At 34.6% G+C, this 23,861-nt stretch overlaps 1 protein-coding gene across 1 annotated transcript; it reads left to right on the forward strand.

Annotated features, from left to right (window-relative positions):
* Positions 1-3,955: 3,955 nt before the first annotated feature.
* Positions 3,956-20,175, forward strand: LOC127080361 (sugar transport protein 5). Its single transcript, XM_051020687.1, has 4 exons — positions 3,956-4,097; positions 4,471-4,790; positions 19,014-19,643; positions 19,735-20,175. Exons 1-4 carry the CDS (start codon positions 3,956-3,958, stop codon positions 20,173-20,175), a joined length of 1,533 nt encoding a protein of 510 aa, XP_050876644.1.
* The last annotated feature ends 3,686 nt before the right edge of the window (positions 20,176-23,861 follow it).

The raw sequence follows: 23,861 nt of genomic DNA on the forward strand, positions 1-23,861 counted from the left end.
CCGTTTGCACTGTAAAAGGCAATGAGAAATCCGGCAACACAAGAACCGGTGTTGTGGCCAAAGCAACCTTCAACTTATCAAAATCCTGCTGAGCAAGATCAGACCACTCAAAGGAATTCTTCTTAAGTAATGAAGTTAGAGGGTGAGCCAAAGTAGCATACCCCTGCACAAACTTCCGATAGAAACCAGACAAGCCAAGAAATCCACGCAAACTCTTCACTGATTTAGGAGTTGGCCAATCTACCACTCCCTGTATCTTAAGTGGGTCAGGTGCCACCGTGCCCTCAGAAACAATATGGCCCAAGTAAGCAATCTGACTTTGACAAAATGAACATTTTGTGGGTTTCAAGTGAAATTTGTGATTAGCCAAGATAGTAAAGACCTGCGTCAGATGATCCAAATGTGTATCAAGTGAAGAGCTGAAGACCAGGATGTCATCAAAGAAGACGATGACAAATTTACGCAGCAACTCACGAAATATGTCGTTCATCGTAGCCTGGAAGGTTGCCGGAGCGTTACACAAGCCAAACGGCATAACACGATACTCATAATGGCCGTCCGCGTGAGTGCGGAAGGCGGTCTTAGGAACGTCGCCCGGAGCCAAGCGTATCTGATGGAAACCAGAAGTAAGGTCTAACTTGGAAAATACCCTGGCCCCACCCAATTCATCCAATAACTCGTCGATGGTTGGCAAGGGAAAGCGATCCGGGACTGTAATTGCATTCAGGGCACGGTAATCGACGCACATACGCCAAGAACCATCTTTCTTTTTAAGCAGAAGCACTGGAGATGAGAAGGGGCTTGTGCTAGGTTGTATCCACCCTGTCTTCAAAAACTTGGCCACTTGGGATTCAATTTCTAGTTTTTGGGAATGGGGGTAACGGTAGGGTCGGACGTTTACTGGTGTGGATTGAGGTAAGAGGGGGATAGTGTGGTCAGTGGGACGATATGGGGGGAGGGTGGAGGGTTCAGTGAATAGGTGGGAGTGTTTAGAGAGGAGGGAGATGAAATTTGGGTCAAGGTGGTCTATAACGGGTAAGGAAGGTGAGTGAGTGGGTGTGGGTTGAGTAGGTGTATCATATGGACTGGTGATATGAAGGGAGAATAATTGGGCTTCTGGGTCAAGTCTCGTAAGCCTTTGGAAGTGATGTAAGCCTACAGTAGGAGTGGGTGAATCTCCTTTTAACTCGACACAAGTATTGTTGTGAAAAAAAGTCATAGTAAGGGAATTATAATTCATTAAAACTGGGCCTAACCTTTTCAACCCTTGGGCTCCCAGCACTACATCAGCACCCCGCAAACCCAAAACAAATAGGTCCATGGAGAACGAGTGGCCTTGCATTACTATTGACACCCCCTGGCAAATATGAGAACACAACAACTCTTGGCCACTACCCACCAAAACCCGGAATGGATCAATTGGGCTCAACTTCAGGCCTAAAGCTGCAGCAATAGTCTCTTTAATGAAATTATGGGTACTACCCCCATCAACAAGAACATCCACTGGTTCCAAAGAGATCCGACCCGAAAGTCGAAAAGTGTCAGCAGCTTGGTCGCCAGAAAGAGCGTGCAAGCTCAATTGAGCGGCGTGAATCGAGGTGTCCTCCAGCGTGACGCCGCCGTCAACCAATTCAGCCGCCGCAGCTTCTAAATCACCTGTCACAGAAGAAAAATCATCATCATTAGCTACCATCAAAAAAATACGGGCACCACATTTGTGCTGCTTAGACCAAGGTTGGTCACAATTGAAACATAACCCTCTGCTACGTCTATCATCCAATTCCGCCCCAGAAAGATGCCTAAATCGAGGCTTAGCAGGTGGGGTAGGGAGTAAGCCTTGCGAAGACGTCGCCGTGGAGGGAGGGTCGGAATTAGGTTTTGGTGAAGGACGAGAACCAAACGTAGAATGCCACGGTGGTGGTGATGGCCGTGGACGAGAAGAACGAGCAATGTCCTGGAATTTATCCTCCTGTAATCGTGCGAGACCGGCGGCCTGAGAAATAGTCTTTGGTTGTTGAGCCAACACTTCACGGCGGACCTCAATCTTCAACCCAGAAATGAAACAACTGAGTAAATCAGCCTCAGATAAACCCTCAAGACGGTTAGCAAGAGCTTCGAACTCGGTGAGATACGCCGTCAGTGACGACGATTGGGTGAGCTTGAACAGTTTGCCACGAGGATCATCAAATGCCGTTGGAGCGAAACGAATCTCCAATTTCTTCAGAAATTGATCCCACGACGCGATCTGGCGATTCCGGTACATCCACTGGTACCACGCCAACGCCGGACCATCAAGGTAAAAGGATGCAATGGTGATGCGTTCCTCATCTGGAGTTTGATGGTAGGTGAAAAACTGAGAAATCTTAAAAATCCAGCCATGTGTATCAGTACCATCAAAGCGAGGGACATCGAGTTTGAGACGAGGACGGTGTTGCGAATCGGCGCTGGAACGAGAACCACCGGAAGGAGCGGTGTCGTCGAAGCGTTTCCGCATAGCATCAAGCTGAGTGGTGAGTGTGGCAACTTGACGAGTGAGATCAGCGACGGGATCTGGTGGTGGAGTCATGGAAGAAGGATGAATTCAACACAATGAAAGCACCAAATGATAGTGCTCAGTTTTTAAAGACTGAGCAAACCTCCTCAAGCAGGTATAAAGAGAGAGAAGAGAGTTTTCTTAACAGAATTTCATTCATAATCTGCTCCAAGAGCAATTACAGCATATAAGGAAATGCAATAGAGAATCTAGTGAGAGATCTTACAGCTAAGCAAATCCTAACAAACTTGGCTGAGTCACAGCCTTCTAGAAACATACTAGGAATAAGGGAATAAAATGCAACTAGAAAAATATAGTATTCATTAATAAAGCAAGTGGTCATTGTACTTAGAAGGAATCCTCTTAGTACGAGTGGGCCTAACTTCAGCAGTGTTGGGCTGCAAAACAGTGGGCTGCTCATTACTAATTCCACCACTAGGAGTTGTATCTGTATCACAATGTTTGTGTTATGAAGATTAGGCGCGATCCAACTAAGCGTTATAATTCGTTCAATAGGTTGGGTTTTGATGAAGTTAAATTGATGGATAATAATAGGTATAATCATGACTTGGAGAACAGACTGTATGAGTGTTCAATTTTGTGCCAAGGATGATCAATATATCCCGTCAAAGGAATTACAATTCAACACTAATGTGATTTTTATCTATGCATGATGGTGAAATATTTTCCAAAACAAATACACCAATGCATGTATATACACATATGCAAGTGCACTCATGTATTTTATATACGTGGTTATCATTATCATGCTCATGATTGATGAACATCAATTAGTGTAAATAAAGTCTGCAAATGCATGATCTCTCTCAAGAACAAGAACTGAACATCAATTTTCATATATTATAATTTCGGTGCAAGAGTTAAACAAAATGAATTAATAGTCGAGTGACAAAGGTGCAGACATTTTAATCATTTTAATCAAATGGTGTGGTTTCGAATCCCTCAACTTAAAAAAAATATATAAATCATTTTTAGGGGTGCATTGTTACTCAAATCAATTTTTTTTATATCAGAAGATTAAAAATTTTAAGTAAATACCACCAACATATTTTATTATTTAAAATAAAAAATCGCAGAGTACCGTTATTGAATACTACAAAATTTATTAAAAAGTTGATTGAAAACCATATTTTTTTTATCATAACCCAATATCATCTAATGTTAAATTTAAATTTAATCGACCAAGTTTATGTGTTTGATAGCATGATTTAATATCACCTGATATAATAATAATAATACATGATTATAATAATTCATCCTAGTTTGCTTCATCATGAAAAGCCCATTTTGCATAAGACAAACGTGCATGCATGAGCATAGAGTTAAATATATAAGTTTGCTGTTATATTTTAGAACCAGAGTAGTAGATAAATCCATAGACAAAAAAACAAGGTTTCGAAAATGGCTGGTGGGGTATTCTCAGTGGATAATACACCAGTTACTGCCATCAACGTCGGTGGCAAGTTAACACTCTCAATCATCATTTCATGCATAGTTGCTGCATCTAGCGGCCTTCTTTTTGGATACGACCTCGGAATTTCAGGTTTTCATTTTTTTTATTTTTTTTTTTTTTTTTTTTTGTTTTGTTTTGTTTTTTTTGTTTTTTTTTTTTTTATTTTTTTTTTTTTTTTTTTTTTTATTTGTTTTTTTGTTTTTTTTTTTTTTTTTTTTTTTTTTTTTTTTTTTTTTTTTTCCTTTCTCTAAATTATTTTCGATTTCGCGCAACTGAGTGACTTGAACCACTTAATGCGAGAACTTACCCCCGAACAGGATTGATCGATCTAATGGATCAAATATTAATGATAAAATAAAATTATTTTAAGTGAGAGTTAGTCGATTCAATGGACCGAATATTTAATGGTTATAGGTGACAGAGTTTTATATATATTGATGATAAAATTGATATCAAATTTCAGGAGGTGTTACGACGATGGTGCCTTTTCTTCAAAAATTCTTTCCTGATATTCTAAGAAAGGCAGCTGGTTCCGAAGTAAACCTATACTGTGTGTATGACAGTCAAGTGTTGACATTATTCACGTCTTCTCTTTATTTAGCTGGATTAGTGTCATCACTTGCAGCGAGCAAAGTCACGGCGTTATACGGCCGGAGAAACACCATCTTATTCGGTGGTATGCTCTTCCTTGCCGGTGGTTCCATTAACGGTGGTGCTGAAAATATTCCCATGCTCATTTTGGGTCGTGTTCTTCTTGGTTTGGGAGTTGGTTTCACTAATCAAGTAAGTCTTTATACATTAAACATTTTTATATATCATAAAAAATAATTCTTCCATTCATTTTCACTAACTATAACAAGGAAATTTCACCACTTTTTTTTTCAGAATTATATATATATATATATATATATATATATTATATATATATATATATATATATTATATATATATAATATATATATATATATATAATATATATACACCATGACTACTCATGTTTTGTTTTTATCACTCTTTCGTTCTCCTGACTTATGCAGCCCATCTCTCTTGACCATTGCGTACAATATACAGACTAAATAAATAAATAAAAAGTCAACGAAAAGAATTAATGCTAATAAAAAATTATAAAAAATTGTTGATAAATTTTTTATTAATTTCTTATTTTAAAATTACAAGTAAATTAAAATCAATATTTCATCAAGTGACATTACAAAGACAAAATATAAAAAATAATTAATAATGAAATAAAATTATTAATAATGTCTTTTCATGAAAATAAATAAATTTCTTAACCTTTAAAACTTTTAATAAATATTAACTTTATGTCATCAGATAGTGTTTTTTTTCTTGAAAATGAGTCGAATAAAAAATATATATATTAATGGTTGTGCAGAATATTTAAACCTTGAATGAGTGAGAATAAAATAATGAGTGCCGTCCAAACACAATGCAATGGTTGTACATAACAATACATACAAGAACAAAAAGGTTTACAAACACTTTTAGTCTGTTGTTTTAATTTTTAGTCTATTTTAAAAATTAATTTTTCGGTTCATAAATTTTATTTCTTTTGAAATTTTCATGGTCCCCTTTTAATATTTTATATGTAGTACTGACGATTATGAAAAAAAATAATTTTAATAATATAGAAACCATGATTATGATGATTTATTATTTAATATTTTTTTATATAATTAATTAATTAATTATTTTATATAATTAATTAATTATCTGAGATTAACTACTTGGAAATTAATTAACAGAAATTTTAAACTAAAATTTATGGATCTTAGGTCCAAGTCACTTAAAGGTATTTCCAATTCACAAGAATACAAGATATAAGGTAGTTGTGAGCTATATAAACACTAATATTATTTCTTATAATATAAAATCTGTCTATTTTATTGTTTTTCAGATGTAAATTCTCAAATTCTCAACCCAACTCAAATTCTCAAATTCACTTATTTAACCGATTCATGTACTAACGTTCAATCATAAGTATCAAGTGTTTGTCTTTCATACCCATTTCGAACCAAGTTGGTTATTTAGAGAGAAAAGTGTCTGAGAAAAGGGTGAAGCGGAAAACTCGAGCGTGGGTGATTTTGGTGGATAATAAAGATTTGTTGGTTATGCAAGATTGTAGTAGATATAGGAAAAGTGTTGGAATTAAACCCAGAATTTTGAATAATTCTGAGTAAATCTTGATGAACAAGATTCAATCAACCGATCGAATTCTCACTTGTTCTTCACTCTTCACTAGAGTGAATCAACTAACCTTGCCTGCAAGATTGTATCGCTACACAATGATGATAAAAAATAAATAAATTTGTTAAGAAAGAAGATTAGGGTTTTACGGAAAGTGGGGAAGAAGATGATTTCTGCAGAGTCTCTCTCTGCCTGCAGTTTGTGGAAAATCTCGTTAATTTTACAACTGCAAGTGATTACAAGATTGTTATGAAAATAGGGGTTACTCCCTCTATTTACAATTGAGCTAGCTTGCTCCCTAAGTTAAAGTCCAAAAATTACAAAGGCCAAAAATACCTATTTTGGTCTAAGTCGAAATCCTGTGTCAAACAACCTACTTCGACACTTCGACATCTAATGCAACTCGACGTACACTACATGTTTCGACACATCCTTGTTTCTGTCGAGAACTAACTTCTTTGACACAAAAAATTATAATTCAACACACTACCTAATTCATTGTGTCTAAGCTATCTACATACATCATAGACCTTAACTTCTTAAACACTTCGACATCCACTCCCTTTATCATGATGTCTGCAATTTGATTCTCGGTTCTACAGTATTCCAAGTTTAACTTCACTTTTGCTACCTGCTCTTGAAAATAATGGAACCTCATTTCGATGTGCTTGCTTCGTTCATGTGCTATCGAATTCTTTTCCAGATTGATAACGGACATGTTGTCGATCTTCATGGTAATTGCTCAATGATTCTTCCATGTAATCTCTTCGACCATATTCACCATCGAAGTTGCTGGACATGTGCATAGAGAAACAATTATGCACTCTGCTTCACACGACGACGATGCTACTACTGCTTCCTTTCTTGAACTTCAAGTAACTGGTGTACCACCTAGCATAAACATGTAGCCAGCTGTGGATTTTCAATCCTCAGCATCACTACACCAAATTATGTCGGTGTATCCCACTACCTTGCATTCCTTTTCTTAATCAGCTGCAAGAAATAAAATGTCCTAGTCGAGAGTTCCTTTCAAATACCTTGGTATACTCTTCGCCGCTGCTAGGTGTGATACCTTTGACTTCTACATGAATCTACTCACCATACCTACACTGTATGCTAGATCAAGCCTTGTGTGACAAAGGTATCGAAGTGATCCAATGAGTATTATCTACTGCGTTGGATCAACATCATCTTCATATGTGTCTTTCGACAGTTATAATCTGACCCCAACTGAAGTCGAAGTTGGGTTGCAATCTTGCATCTCAAATCTCTTGAGTATTTCGCCTGCATATCTTCTTTGGTGCATCATCAAACCTCTACCACTCTTGTAAAATTCAATGCCAAGGAAATATGAGAGATTTTCCAAGTCTGACATTTCAAACTCCTCACTGCATGCTCAGTTGTGCATTTCACAAATTCCTACTCCCTTAAAAAACTTTAGAAAACTGTATATCTTCTTATTCCAAACTCTTAGAGCTTGCTTAAGTCCATACAAGGCTTTATTTCAAGCCCTTTGGTTCCAAAATAAATATGTATTGTATGTATGATAGTCAAGTGTTAACGTATTCACATATTCTCTTTATTTAAATGGATTAGTGTCATCACTTGCTGCGAGCAAAGTCACAACATTATATGGTCGAAGAAACACCATCTTTTTGGGTGGTATGCTCTTCCTTGTCGATGGTTCCATTAACGGCGGTGCTGAAAATATTCCCATGCTCATTTTGGGTAGTGTTCTTTTTGGTTTGGTGGTTGTGAGTTGGTTTCACTAATCAAGTAAGTCTTTATACCTAAAACATTTTTGTATATCATAAAAATTAATCATTCCATTAATTTTCACAATTACAAAGATTAGAAAATTTATACAACAAATTATTCAAATATGAAATTCAAATAATTGAAAAACACCAAATAATTATATATAATATATATATATATATATATATATATATATATATATATATATATATATATATATATATATATAATATTATATATATATAATATATATATATATATATATATATATATATATATATATATGAATGATATGATCTCTCTTTAATTTTAAAGCTGAGATATTTAAAAAAAATCTCTTAGATCTAAATCTTTAAATTAAGGAGCGCTTATTCTTTCCCTTTCAAGTGGGATGCATGAGAACCATTTTTCTTGAGAACTTTATTCTCTAAAAAGTTAATACCCGTGAACACATCATTCTTCCTATTTTAATAATTAGACAAGATATAAGTTGGCTTGAGTCTAAGTTATTCAAAATAATGGACGGACAAAGGCACAATTTTGAACTGCTTATGATGCTACATTTATATTCGTCGATATGTTTGACTTGTCTTATTTTTCTTTAAATCATCTTTCTTTGAGGTCTAACGAAATTATTATATATATATATATATATAATATATATATATATATATATATATATTATTATTTTTAATATTTTTATCTCTCTTTTGTTATAAACCAATCCTAATCAACATGACTATTGGCAACATTACTCAATATAAATAAATAAAATGTGAAAAGAAAAAATTAATGCTAATAAAAAATTATCCAAAATTGTTAATAAAAATGAATGCTCAATATAATAATAATAATAATAATAATAATAATAATAATAATAATAATAATAAATAACATGAATATTGTTGGATTAAAACTAAAGGTGGAAAAATAGCATGTGTGTGGAATCTATTTTGCCACCCTTAACTAAAAGTAAGTATTGATAATTGTCTTGCAATTGAAACAACTTATGAAAGGGAGAGAATTGAGAGAATATTTGTAGAATGAATTGTATTGAGATTTATAATCATTAATGCAATATTAAAGCTCAATTACAACTTTCTAACTAGTTTATTTGCTTAATTTAGTTATTCTTAATTAACATTCAACCATCTAACCATCTAGCTTAACAAACTAAAAAAAACTTACACAATCAGTTAGTTAGGTTGTACAGTGAGGTTTGATGTAATTCTAGGATTATATTTATCAACACTTCGTCTTAATCCTAAGGTAATTGAAGGTATCGAAGGTGACAATATTGGAATGATAGGCCTTGCCTTTCTATTGATTTTCAATGATATATATACAATCAGTTTTTCTCTCTGTCTGTTTGCTATACAATCAAGACTATTTAATAACAATAATATTCTAATAATAACAATGATATCCTAATAATAACAATGATATTCTAATACACCCCCGTAGTCGAAACGGGAGGCTGACGAATGTTGAGACTATCACGAAAATCATCAAAGAGTTGCAACGGAAGTCCTTTGGTGAAGATGTCAACGATTTGGTAACGTGAAGGGACATGTAAGACCCGTACTTGGCCGCGGGCGACTTTTTCACGCACAAAATGTATATCCATCTCGATGTGTTTGGTACGTTGATGTTGAACTGGGTTGCCAGATAGATAGACAACACTCACATTGTCACAATAGACTATAGTGGCTGTTGTGACTGAGCAATGTAGTTCCAACAGTAAGTTTCTAATCCAACAAGATTCAGATACTACATTGGCGACTCCACGGTACTCGGCTTCGGCACTGGACCGAGAGAGGGTGTGCTGGCGTTTGACAGACCATGATATTAAATTGTCACCAAGATAGACACAGTAACCAGAGGTGGATCGCCTGGTGTCTGGGCAACCAGCCCAATCTGCATCAGTGTAAGAAACCAATTTGCTGACAGAGGAGGGATGCAAGTGAAGGCCGAAATCAATAGTGTCGTGAATATACCGAATTATACGCTTCAGTGCTGACATATGTTTGTGTTTTGGGTCATGCATGAATAGGCATACCTGTTGTACTGCATAAGAGATATCGGGTCTTGTGAAGGTTAAATACTGCAATGCTCCTGCAAGACTCCGATATTCAGTTGGGTCATGATATGGATTCCCAGAAGAGCCACTGAGTTTTGCCTTAGTGTCGACTGGAGTGGGTGATGGTTTGCAAGAGGACATGCCTGCTCGTTCTATAATTTCCTCTGCATATTTTCTTTGAGACAAGAAAAGACTACCTGTATGTTTAGTGACAGATATTCCCAGAAAATAACTTAGAGAACCCAAATCCTTCATGGCGAATTCAGAACTAAGTTTAGACATAATAGAGTCACGAAGAGCATCAGACGAAACAGTGAGAATTATGTCATCCACATATAGAAGGATATAAGCAGTATCAATACCGCGATGAAAAACGAATAAGGAATGATCAGAGATGATGTGAGAGAAACCCAATGTGGCAACATAATCAGTGAATCTTTCGTACCAGGCACGAGGTGCTTGTTTTAGACCATAGAGAGACTTTTTGAGTAGACAAACGTGCTCAGGATATTGTGGATCGCGGAATCCAGGAGGCTGGTGCATATACACTGTTTCATCCAGATTTCCGTGCAAAAAGGCATTTTTGACATCTAGTTGGTGGAGACACCATGATTTGGATATTGCAATGCTAAGTACCATGCGAATAGTGGCCGGTTTGACGACAGGGCTGAAGGTTTCACCACAATCGACACCTGATTGTATTAGAATATTATTGTTATTAAATAGTCTTGATTGTATAGCAAACAGACAGAGAGAAAAACTGATTGTATATATATCATTGAAAATCAATAGAAAGGCAAGGCGTATCATTCCAATATGGTATCAGTAAGCATCAGGTACTGATCCTAAACCTTAATCCTTGCGCCACCGGTCTTCTCACATAACCGGCTGTGCAACCTTCCTCTTTCTCTCATCTCACCCACGCTTCTCTCATCAGATTTCTTTCTCTCATCATGAGCACCGACCGATCATCTTCCACCAAACAATCATCTCCCTCCTCCTCCCCTTCCAAAAACTCTGTAACCACGCAGAATACCAATCCTCCCACTCATCCCGCATTCACCATCTCTAACATCACCAATTTTATCAAAATTACCCTAAGTATTGAAAAGGGTCAATATAACACTTGGTCTGAACTCTTCAAAATCCATGCTCGTGTTCACCAAGTCATTGATCATATCATTCCAACCGAAACCACATCATCTCCTAATCTCAAAGACACCGATGCTACTCTTTGGGCACGTCTTGATGTTGTTGTCCTTCAATGGATTTATGGCACAATTTCTGATGATCTTCTCCACACCATCATTGAGCGCGATTCAACCGCAGAAAATGCGTGAAACAGGCTATTCAACATTTTTTATGACAATAAAAATTCTAGGGCTCTCTACCTCGAGCAAGAATTTTCTAATGTTCATATGGAGCAATTTCCTGATGCCTCCACCTATTGTCAACATCTCAAATCCCTATCTGATCAACTCTCTAATGTCGGTGCTCCCGTGTCTAACGAAAGGCTTGTTCTTCAACTCATTTCTGGCCTGGCAGATGCGTATGCCACGGTGGGTTCACAAATCCGTCATGGAGACTCCACCTTTTTACAAAGCTCGTTCTATGATAATCTTGGAAGAAACAGCTAAAGCAAAGAAAGCATAAAATTCTTGCAGCAACTCTGCTTTCGTATCATCTCTTGATGATAACGCGGCCTCAACCACTCTAACTCAACAGCGTAACAACCGCAACAACAATGGTGCTGGTCGTGGTGGCCGAAGCAATGGTCGCGGTGGAGGTCGTGGCAAGGGTAGAAGCAATGGTCGTGGTGGAGGTCATTCCCAGCCACAACCACATCAGTGGCCTCAGTATCCCTATCAGCAACCTCAGTGGACCACTCCCACTTATCCCAGACAACAGCAATAGTGGGCATATTCATGGCAGCCATGGGCCACTCCACCATGTCCATATCCGACCACGGTTTCTCCCCATCAACAATCAGGCATACTAGGTCCTAAACCTCAGCAAGCTCACATGGCAACTGCTCCACCTCACATGAACAGTCAGCAAGGTTCATCTTCTTATGCTCCGACAGACATCCAAGATGCTATGCATACTTTCTCCATCTCTCCTCCTGATGATCAATGGTATATGGACAGCGGAGCGACTTCTCATATGACGGGAAATGGAGGTAATCTCACATCTTATTTTAATATGAGTAATAATATTACTGTTGGAAGTGGTCATCATATACCTGTAATTGGTTGTGGTCATGCATCTTTACCCAATTCCCTAACCTTAAACAATGATATCCTAATAATAACAATGATATTCTAATAGACAATTCTAATTTCTCTCCTACACTTTAGAAATTGGTCTTTTCTGACAATTTTAGTGAATAAATATGTTTATTGATTTTTTTTGACAACTTTAAGGTAGTAAAATATTGTCTCGATGTTCTAGTTTTCCCATTGCAACTAAGGTTTATTTTACTAAAGTGATGGTTGACTTGTTATCTGTATTGAGTTTAACCACAATATTGATGTTGATCTTTAACTCATTCATGATATATTTCATTTTCCTTTGATTGCATCAATCTCAATGTTGTATGTGTGTCTCACCAATAGCTCATATATATATATATATATATACAAGAAGATTATTAGCATTTAGTTTTTAGCATTGTCATGCTTAACACCGTCTTTTTTGAATCTTGATGAATAAAAAATTTGTCATTTTTTTTGTTACATGTTTTTGGAGCTTGTTTTAAGTCATAAAGAGTTTTTTTTAATCTTATACACTATGTTATTCTTGCATTTGATCTCAAACTTTAGTGGTTGGTTGGCAATGATAGTTTCATCAAGCATATAATCTTTCCACACTTAAAGGCTACTTTGAAACCAAGTGGTTCAACATTAGAAAATATTGCATAACGTACAAGATCATCTTTACCAACTGAATAAATTCATTAGACTACACTTTATCTCAAGGAGATATAGAACTTTTTTATCACTAATATCTTGTCATCTTGAATATGAACAAGAACATTCACCACGCCTTCTACTTCCATTGAATTGGTGTCATCTAGCTCCACCTTAGTTCTCTTGCTTGAATTAAATTTAGTGAGCAGTTTTCCACGCCTTCTATTATCCCAGTTTTCCTCCGCCAAAATAACCGTATCGTAGCAAACCAACTATAAACTTTCTTAATACTACTATAAACTTTTGTTAAAATATTTATCATGTATTTGAAAAACAAGTTTCTGTTGGAAATTGTTTTGCAATATTAGTTCTAAAATGACAAAAGAGTTAAATAGCATTTAATGCTTTGCTTTAAGTCCCACATAGAAAGTGTGACTTAATAGTGTGACAAAAGAGTTAATTTAGTTATTGTTTTGTTTGAATTTTGAATTCAATTTTCATATCTTTTCATGAAATAGTGTCATATATGAAACATTGTGTTTTATGGTGAAATGGTGTTGTTTCATCAAAGGTTGCAAACTTTTGAAACAACATCCATATCTCCTATAAATATATGATTCTATTCAGAAAAATAACACAAGAACTAAAAACGTATTTCTCTTCCAAATTCCAGAAAAATCTTCCTTGCATTTCGGGTTCTTCACTTGTCTTGTGCAGACTCGAAATTTAGGCTGATATTATCCTGAGTGTTCTTTCATTTTCCAACTCTATGACATAATAAAAGAGTGCCTGAAATACTTTTAAGGAAAGTGATTCTCAATCACGATTCAGTCCTGGATCCATTTAATTTTACCGAATTTTCTAACAATCTTAAAAGTATTAGTAACATAATGGCTTCAGACGCTGTTGTTTCAAGCATCAAAGTGATGAACCAGGATCTTGTCAAGTTAGATCGATTTGATGGAACAAATTACACAAGATGGCAAGACAAGATGACATTCCTATTGACTGCCCTGAAGGTTCACTATGTTCTTGATCCCGACCTACAACCAATACCTGAACCAATAGAAAATGATTCGGAAGAACTCAAGAAGGAGCGCAAGAAACGCAAGGAGGACGAACTGCTTTGCCGTGGACACATTCTGAATACTTTATCTGATCGTCTCTACGACCTCTACACAGACAATCCATCGGCAACAGAAATATGGAAGGCACTAGAATTCAAGTTCAAGGCTGAAGAGGAAGGTACGAAGAAGTTCTTAATATCTAAATATTTCGATTTTAAATTCTTAGATTCTAAGCCCATTCTTCCCCAAGTGCATGAATTGCAAGTTCTGGTCAATAAAATAAAGGCAGTAAAAATAGACATCCTTGAGACCTTCCAAGTCGGTGCAATTATTGCAAAATTACCACCTTCATGGAAAGGCTACCGAAAGAAATTGTTGCACAGTTCCAAGGACTTCTCCTTGGAGAAAATTCAGAAACATCTTCGAATCGAGGAGGAATCGAAGGAGAGGGAGAAATCAGAACCCCCTACTCATTTCAAAACAAACGTTGTGACCAACAAGGGAAAAAGAGACATGATGGCATGAAGAGTCATCTTGGACCAAAGAAAGAACATAACAAGTTCAAGAACTCTGGCGGTCATAAAGGTCCAAAGAACGGATGTTTCGTATGCGGTAAACCTGGACACTATGCTCGAGATTGCAGACAAAATAAATAAAAAAATGAGATCAATGCAATTCGATCAGATGATGACATAATTGCTACAGTGAGCGAAATTATGGCAATCAAAGGAAAAGTTCAAGGTTGGTGGTATGACACTTGTGCTACGGTGCATGTTACTTATGACAAGGCTGCATTCAAAACCTATTCTGAAGCAATTGATGGACAAGAGGTACAAATGGGAAATGAAGTCCGCTCTAAAGTTGTTGGAACCGGTTCGGTCGAACTTAACTTCACTTCTGGAAAGAAAGTTATACTTGTAAATGTGCTTCATGTTCCAGACATGAATAGGAATCTTGTTAGTGGGGATTTATTGGGAAAACCGGGTATTAAATCTGTATATGAATCGGGCAAACTTATTTTGACCCGTAATGGTGTATTCATTGGAAAAGGATATTCCGCAGAGGGAATGATCAAACTATGTACTAATGATAATATTATTAATAAAATTTCCAATTCCGCTTACATGCTTGATTCCGTTTCTTTATGGCATAATAGATTAGCACATTGTTGTATTAGTTCTATGAAGAGACTAATTAAATCTGGACTAATTTCATGTAATATAAAGGATTTCAAAAAATGTGAATTATGTGTTGAATCAAAAATGATTAAGAAGCCTTTCAAAAGTGTTGAAAGGAAAACGAAATTACTTGATCTTGTGCACTCAGATTTGTGCGAATTTAATGGCATGTTGACACGTGGAGGGAATAGATACTTTATTACATTCATAGACGATTCCTCTAGATACACTCATGTATATCTCTTAAAGCATAAAGATGATGCATTTAATGCCTTTAAGACTTATAAAGCAGAAGTCGAAAATCAATTAAATAAAAGTATAAAGGTCCTTAGAAGTGATAGGGGCAGCGAATACTTTTCAATTGAATTTGATGCATTCTGTGAAGAGCACGGTATAATACATGAATGTTCGGCACCACGAACACCGCAACAAAATGGCATGGCAGAAAGAAAGAATCGAACATATCAAGAGATGATGAATGCCATGTTGATGCATTCTAAATTACCCCTTAACTTGTGGGGTGAGGCATTATTGTCCGCCTGTCATATAATCAATAGAATTCCGTTAAAGAAAACTGGTATATCTCCATATGAGTCATGGAAAGGCAGAGCGCCAAATATCAGTTACTTTAAAGTGTGGGGGTGTGTGGCATACTACAAAAACATGGACCCTAAAAGAACCAAGTTGGGTCCTCGAGGAATAAGATGTGCTTTTGTAGGATATGCACAACACAGTAAAGCATATAGACTCTTAAATCTAGAATCTAATATAATTGTTGAATCCCGGGATGTAGAATTCTTTGAAAACCTTATCACAAAGGATAAAGGATCGGAGTCGGCCACTAATAAAGAATCTCATGAAGATAACTCTTCTCGGATTGTAGAAATACAAACTGAAGGCACTCCTATAATCATTGAACCACAACCCGAGCCTAGGATAAGCAAGAGAATTCGGAAAACAAAGAATCTAGGACCAGATGAGATTGATTCTCAATCTATTTCCTTTTATCTTGTTGAGGGAAATTGTAAGAACTTTGTTCAACGCATTTCGATTATTCTTCAAGTGGAAGATGATCCAAAAACTTATAAGGAAGCAATAACTTCAAGGGACTCCACTTTTTGGAAAGATGTTATCCAAGATGAAATGGATTCAATTGTATCAAATCACACTTGGGAACTTGTTGACTTACCTAAGGGATCAAGGCCCATTGGATGCAAGTGGGTGTTTAAGAAGAAATACCATAGTGATGGTACTCTAAACACTTATAAAGCCAGATTAGTGGCAAAAGGATTTAGACAGAAAGAAGGCATAGATTACTTCGACACATACGCACCAGTGGCAAGAACAACTACTATTAGATTGTTGTTTGCCTTAGCATCTTTGAATAATCTTATAATCCATCATATGGATGTTAAAACAGCGTTCCTAAATGGAGATCTCGATGAGGAAATCTACATGGAACAACCGGAAGGCTACCTGCTTCCTGGAAATGAACAAAAGGTGTGTAAACTTGTCAAATCCTTATACGGACTAAAACAAGCACCAAAACAGTGGCATCAAAAATTTGACTCTGTAATACTCTCAAATGGATTTATTCCTAATTCTTGTGACAAGTGTTTATACACAAAGACGTGCAAAACATTGTAATATTCCTTTGTCTCTATGTCGACGATATGTTGATCATTAGTAATGATTTAAAAGGAATCTTAGAAACAAAGAAGTTTCTAACGTCCACTTTCAAGATGAAAGATCTTGGACTTATTGACACAATTTTAGGGATCAAGGTTAAGCGAAATAGTGGGGGTTATGAACTTAGTCAAACCCACTATATTGAGAAAATGCTTGATAAATTTAAACATCTAAACTTTAAGGAAGTAACCACTCCATTTGATCATGCCAACAAACTTCAAAAGAATAATGGAAGATCAGTGGCTCAATTGGAATATGCAAGTGCAATAGGGTGTCTAATGTACCTAATGCAATGTACCAGACCCGACATATCATTTGCAGTCAGTAAAATGAGTCGATTTACTAGTAATCCAAGTAATGAACATTGGAAGGCAATTACAAGGATTTTTGGCTATCTACTGAAAACCAAGGACCTTGGTCTTCACTATGGAAGGTTCCCTGTCATATTAGAAGGATACACTGATGCGAGTTGGATATCTAATATTGGAGACCATAAATCTACAACTGGATGGATATTTACACTTGCTGGTGGAGCAATTTCTTGGAAGAGCAAGAAACAAACATGCATTACACTTTCGACCATGGAATCAGAGTTCGTGGCTCTCGTTCTTCCGCCGGTCAAGAAGCGGAATGGTTGAGGGATCTTCTGTTGGAAGTTCCATTGGCTAAAGACAATGTCTCAAAAGTGATGATACATTGCGATAGCCAAGCCACATTAGCAAGAGCATTCAGCGAAGTGTATAATGGAAAGTCTAGACATATAGGACTTAGACATTCGTTCGTAAGAAAGTTGATTAAGGATGGAATCATTTCACTCACCTACATACGAACATGCTATAACTTAGCAGATCCGTTTACTAAGCCACTGGCCAGAGACTTAGTACGAACAACCTCGAGAGGAATGGGGTTGAAACTCCTTAAATAAAAGTTCCGACAGCGGCAGCAACCCAATCTTATGTTAACAAAACATTAACTTCAAGATTCAATGGGTAACAACAAGTCGTTGAATTGGATGTAAGTCAAGAATTTGGGAAATAAGGTTGACTGTGTTGAATTGAGGGTTGAGGTTTCCAAAACCTCTTAATGAAGTTCATTAACGAAGAAGAGTATCTATTGGAAAGGATGTTATATGAACCTCACCTATGTGAATTTTGAGATGGTGCCGTCTCAAAGTGAGAGTTGGAGTTTCTCTCATGAAAAATTCATGAAAAGGATAGCATATGGCCATAAATAAGTGCTAAGCGAGATATGTAAAGGAAGAACCTTTAAAGAGTGTGTGTAAGGTAACGCCGGTCTGATCCCATGGATTAATGGTTTAAAAGCTTTGCTACCAAACATTCCGATTAAACTTTGCGTTATCCTCACTAAGGTTAAGTTTAAAATCGAAAGATACCTAACTGTATTAACACTTTTTATATTTCACTATCTGGAATGATTTTTGTCATTATTAGAACTAGTGGGGGATTGTTGGAAATTGTTTTGCAATATTAGTTCCAAAATGACAAAAGAGTTAAATAGCATTTAATGCTTTGCTTTAAGTCCCACATAGAAAGTGTGACTTAATAGTGTGACAAAAGAGTTAATTTAGTTATTGTTTTGTTTGAATTTTGAATTCAATTTTCATATCTTTTCATGAAATAGTGTCATATATGAAACATTGTGTTTTATGGTGAAATGGTGTTGTTTCATCAAAGGTTGCAAACTTTTGAAACAACATCCATATCTCCTATAAATATATGATTCTATTCAGAAAAATAACACAAGAACTAAAAACGTATTTCTCTTCCAAATTCCAGAAAAATCTTCCTTGCATTTCGGGTTCTTCACTTGTCTTGTGCAGACTCGAAATTTAGGCTGATATTATCCTGAGTGTTCTTGCATTTTCCAACTCTATGACATAATAAAAGAGTGCCTGAAATACTTTTAAGGAAAGTGATTCTCAATCACGATTCAGTCCTGGATCCATTTAATTTTACCGAATTTTCTAACAGTTTCTATATATTAGTTAACATAAAATCAAAGGAATTTAATGAAAGGAAATTCAACAAATAATACTATTGAAACATTTTCTTATGTATATTTCTCATTATTATTATTATAAGATTTTGCTATTGTAAAAGGCTGCACCATTGTATCTATCTGAAATTGCACCTCCAAAATGGCGAGGCACTATAGGCACAAGCTTCCAATTCTTCTTAGGAATTGGCGTAGTAGCTGCAAGTTGCATAAACTTCGGCACTGCCAAACACACATGGGGATGGAGACTCTCTCTTGGACTTGCAGTGTTCCCTTCAACCGTCATGACGATCGGCGCGTTCTTGATCACCGACACACCCAACAGCTTAGTAGAACGCGGCAAGATAGACCAAGCCAGAAAAGCCTTAAGCAAAGTTAGAGGATCCTCCATTGATATTGAAACTGAGTTAGAAGAACTTATTAAGTGGACAGAAATCGCAAAATCAGTGAAACAAGAGCCTTTTAGGACTTTATTGAAAAGAAAGTATCGACCTCAGTTGGTTATGGCATTCGCAATCCCATTCTTTCAACAGATTACAGGCATCAGCGTTGTTGCTTTTTATTCACCTAACCTCTTTCAATCGGTCGGTTTGGGACACGATGGTGCTCTAGTTTCTGCCATTATGATTGGTGTTGTTAGCCTTATATCCGTCATTGTCTCTGCCAGTATTGTTGATCGATTTGGTAGAAGATTCTTGTTCGTAACTGGAGGTATTGTGATGTTTGTGTGCTTGGTAAGTTAATTATTACAAATGTCTATATTTTAATTAAAATATAAAATTTTCAACTTCTAATTATTGAATAATTTACGTGAACAATGTGCAGATTGCGGTGTCCATTGTCTTGGCCGTGGTGACTGGTGTTCATGGTACAAACGACGTATCGAAGGGCAATGCAATAGTGGTATTGGTGCTATTGTGTTTCTATGCTGCTGGTTTTGGTTGGTCATGGGGTCCTCTAACATGGCTAATTCCGAGTGAGATTTTTCCAGTAAATATCAGAAGCACAGGACAAAGCATAGCGGTTGGTGTACAATTCATAGTAATATTTGTGTTATCACAAACATTTTTGACAATGCTATGCCACTTCAAATTTGGGGCGTTTGTGTTCTATGCTTTTTGGGTTGCGGTGATGACTCTATTTATTATCTTCTTCTTGCCTGAGACTAAAGGAATTCCTTTGGAGTCTATGTACACTATATGGGACAATCACTGGTTTTGGTCTCGGTTTGTTAAAGGAGAAGATGGCCAAGAAAATCATGCATAAAATTTGTACACAAAATGATGAAAAAGTATTGATGTTTAATTTAAGCACGTTTGTAAGGAGGATTCGTTAATTACAACTTGGTATTAGTGATACTCGGCAATCCTTTATTATAATAATATCTATCCAACTATGATTACGGTAAGCAAACTGTGTATTAACTTTATAAAACTTCATAAATAATATAAAATTATTCAAAGTGTCATAAAATGCGCGGGATTACAATTGTTTTATGGAATAAATATTGGTATCCATTATCAATTCATTAAAAATCAATTATCTCTCTTTCACTTAAAAATTATTTATATTAAGTAAATGAGATTTAAGTAAAAAAGTAATGGTTATATTTTCATTCTCGTCTCCTATTAAAACACGGGTCCAATTTCAGCAATATATTATATATTCAACTTTTTTTTAAGATTGACATATGACCTTCATTTTTTAATCTTCATAATTAAATATTGAATACACTCATTCTCTTTTTTAATTAAAATTTTAAATCTCTCTCACTTTTTTTTCCTATACCTTTTCACTTTCATTTTAAATTTTAATAAAATTAATAATTTATTTTATTTCACGGGTCATTGTCATCACAATATTCATTTTATTTTAATCAATTATTGTCTTAATTTAAAAGACAAAATATTTATTTTCAAATATAAATTTTTTTTCTTCCTCCATCTCATGTTTTTTTGTATATATAATTAAATTTATATGATTATTGTTCACTTTATAATTAAATAATTATTTCAAATTTTGCATTTATATTTAAATACATTTTATATCGTATCAAATAATTTTTTTACCTCATGAGTCTTTATAATCACAATATTTATTTTATTTTAATCAATAATTTGTCTTGATTTGAAAGACAATCTTTATTTCAGAATATCAAAAAAAAAAAATTTTCTCTTTATCTCAAGAGTTTTTTTTTGTATTATTATTTAATACAATTGAGTTTATATAATTATTTTTCTTGTTACAATAAAATAACTCATTTATAATTTATATATGTATGTAAATACATTTTATATTATGTCAAATAAGCTTTCTATTTCACGGATCACTATCAGCGTACATATACGTTTTTCAAATAAATTTTGTTTTCTTCATATATTAAATATTCCTTTTTTATCACACGGGTTCCATTTTTTCTGTTTGTATTATAATGCAATTGAGTTTATATACCCATTGTTCATTTTAAATTAATAGCTAATTTAAAAATTAATACGTACCTAAATACATTTTATATTATATTAAATAAATTTACCTGTACAGACACACGTCTATCATCCTAGTTTTTTAGTATAAAAACTCTATAATTGAGACAATAGGAGTAAAAAAAATAGGAAAAATTAAATAGGAGTAAAAAAATTGTTCATAGGAGTAAAAAAAATTATGTAAATAGGAAAAATTGTTCATAGGAGTAAAAAACATTATACAAAAAAATTAAAAGTCTAAAAAAAATAAGTGAAAGAGAGTTAATATGAATATTTACAAAATAATATTAACAACACAAGTATTATTAAGAGATGGGTTTTCATACACTAAAAATATAAGGGTTTTCTTTATTGCAAATATATTGTGATGGAAGAAGTCGGATTTTAAGGACATACATAATTTTATGATTGATTTGTAAAATTAAAACTCTATAATTGAGATAATAATATAAGATACAACATAAATAAAATGTAAAAATTAAATTCAAAAAATTGTTTAAATGATAAATTTATAATATGAGGGGAATATAAAAAGGAAAAGTTGTCCGTAGAAGTTAAAGAAAATTCTAATAAAAAATTAATGTCTAAATAAAATAAAATAAAATAAAAGAGAGTTAATAAGAATATTCACAAAAAATATTCACAACACAATCATTATAAAGGGTTGAATTTTCGTAAACTAAAAATATAAGGATTTCTCTATTGTAAATATATTGCGATGGAAGAAGTCAGATTTTATGGCCATACACAATTATTAATTGTAATACTCCAAAATTTATCCTCTTTTTCTTATCTTTTGATTTGCATCATTTACATACATGAAATCATATCATGCGTCATCATAATATCATCATGACCATTGCATTTGGTCATGGATGCACAAGCATGACCACATTCTTGGTTCAATCTTAACATTAGGATTTTCACTTTTGTTTACTTGTTAACTAACTAAGCATCATCGGAGAGTGGTACTTGTTTGTTCTTTTATTTATGTAGGTGATCATGCCTCAAATCAAGCCTAAGCAATGATTTTTTTGTCAAAGAAGATGCAAGTTTGAGTTCATTCATTCAAGAGTGGTTCATGTGTTTATTTCCATGTCATTTCATTCATTCTTCAATTGCAAGTCAATTTACCACGTGTTTTGGACCTAAACATGTTTAATCAATTCACCAAAAGTTAAATGACTCATAAAATGCATGATTTGACTGAGTTTTGAGGGTTTTGTAGGTCACACTTTTCACACATCATGAGCAAATTCGTTTTGCACGAATTGAGCATCATTTGGCATGTATGGGATCACCAATCACTTCCCTATAAATATAGAAACATATTTGCTTCATTACCAAGCTTTAGAGAGCCAAAAAACCTCTGCTCCTTTCTCAAACTTTTCCAGAAAATTGAGCTATCGTGTTTTCATTTCTAGCTTGTTTCAATTCAATTTCTTGATTTTATTAGCACCTTCGGTCTTCTCTGAAGCTTATGCAACAATTCTCAAGTTCTAAGACCTTCTGAAGTACCATGACCAGATCAAGCTTCTTCAACCTCTAATCATCATTTGGACAAGATAGTTCTGAGAATCATTTGAACTCAAACAAGTTACCTCAATTTAGTCATTCACTCTCTGATATTTTCCCCTAAATTATCTGGTGTTAATTGATCGTGTTCATCATTTAATTTTACTTTCTGTGGCTTGCTTGTTTCTGAAACTTCTCTAAAATTCTCCATGCTCAATTTAGATAAATGAATTTTGAGCATGAGGTTCAATTCGTGATGAGGAGACGATCACATTGGTGGTAGTCTCATGCTCTGAATTTGTCAAACGATGAAATTCCAATGAGGGATCACCGGAGAAGATGACCGGAGTGTTTTAGGTTATCTGAGTTGGCTATACATGTTGGCAATTTGAAATGTTCTGATTGGTCCATTTTGAATTTGATCCCGTGTTTTATTTTGGCTAATTTCTACCATGCGCCCTAGCCTGATGGTAGTTGGATATGCCACGTCAATTAATGAGGGAAGATCCAACGTTTCCGTGTTTTTCTGAGTTTCATTTCTTTTTCTTTTTTACTTTAAATTGCATTTTCTTTGAAAATTCATAGTAAATTCATTTTTCATCCAAAAAATTCTAAAATAATTTCTAAAATTTTCTTTTATTTTTCTTCATTTGATTTTTTTTCCACATTTTATTTTCTTGATTTTTTATTTTTCCTGAGTTTTCTCTTTTTTCCTTTGTTTTAATTGGTTTAAAAATACTTTTATATATTTCAAAATTCTGAAAAAAATATGTTATGTTTCTTATTTTATTTCTAACCTTCCATAATTTTCTTGGTCATTTACTTGGTATTTTGAAGGACTTTATGAATTTTCTCTTTTATTTCCCTTTTAAAATTTATTTTAAAATTTATTTTAATGTATTTTATTTTATTTTATTTTATGCTTGTTTCACCTTTGTAGACTTCTGTTGGCCT

Source organism: Lathyrus oleraceus, chromosome 5 (assembly GCF_024323335.1).
Source record: "Lathyrus oleraceus cultivar Zhongwan6 chromosome 5, CAAS_Psat_ZW6_1.0, whole genome shotgun sequence".
Classification (NCBI taxonomy): Eukaryota; Viridiplantae; Streptophyta; class Magnoliopsida; order Fabales; family Fabaceae; genus Lathyrus; species Lathyrus oleraceus.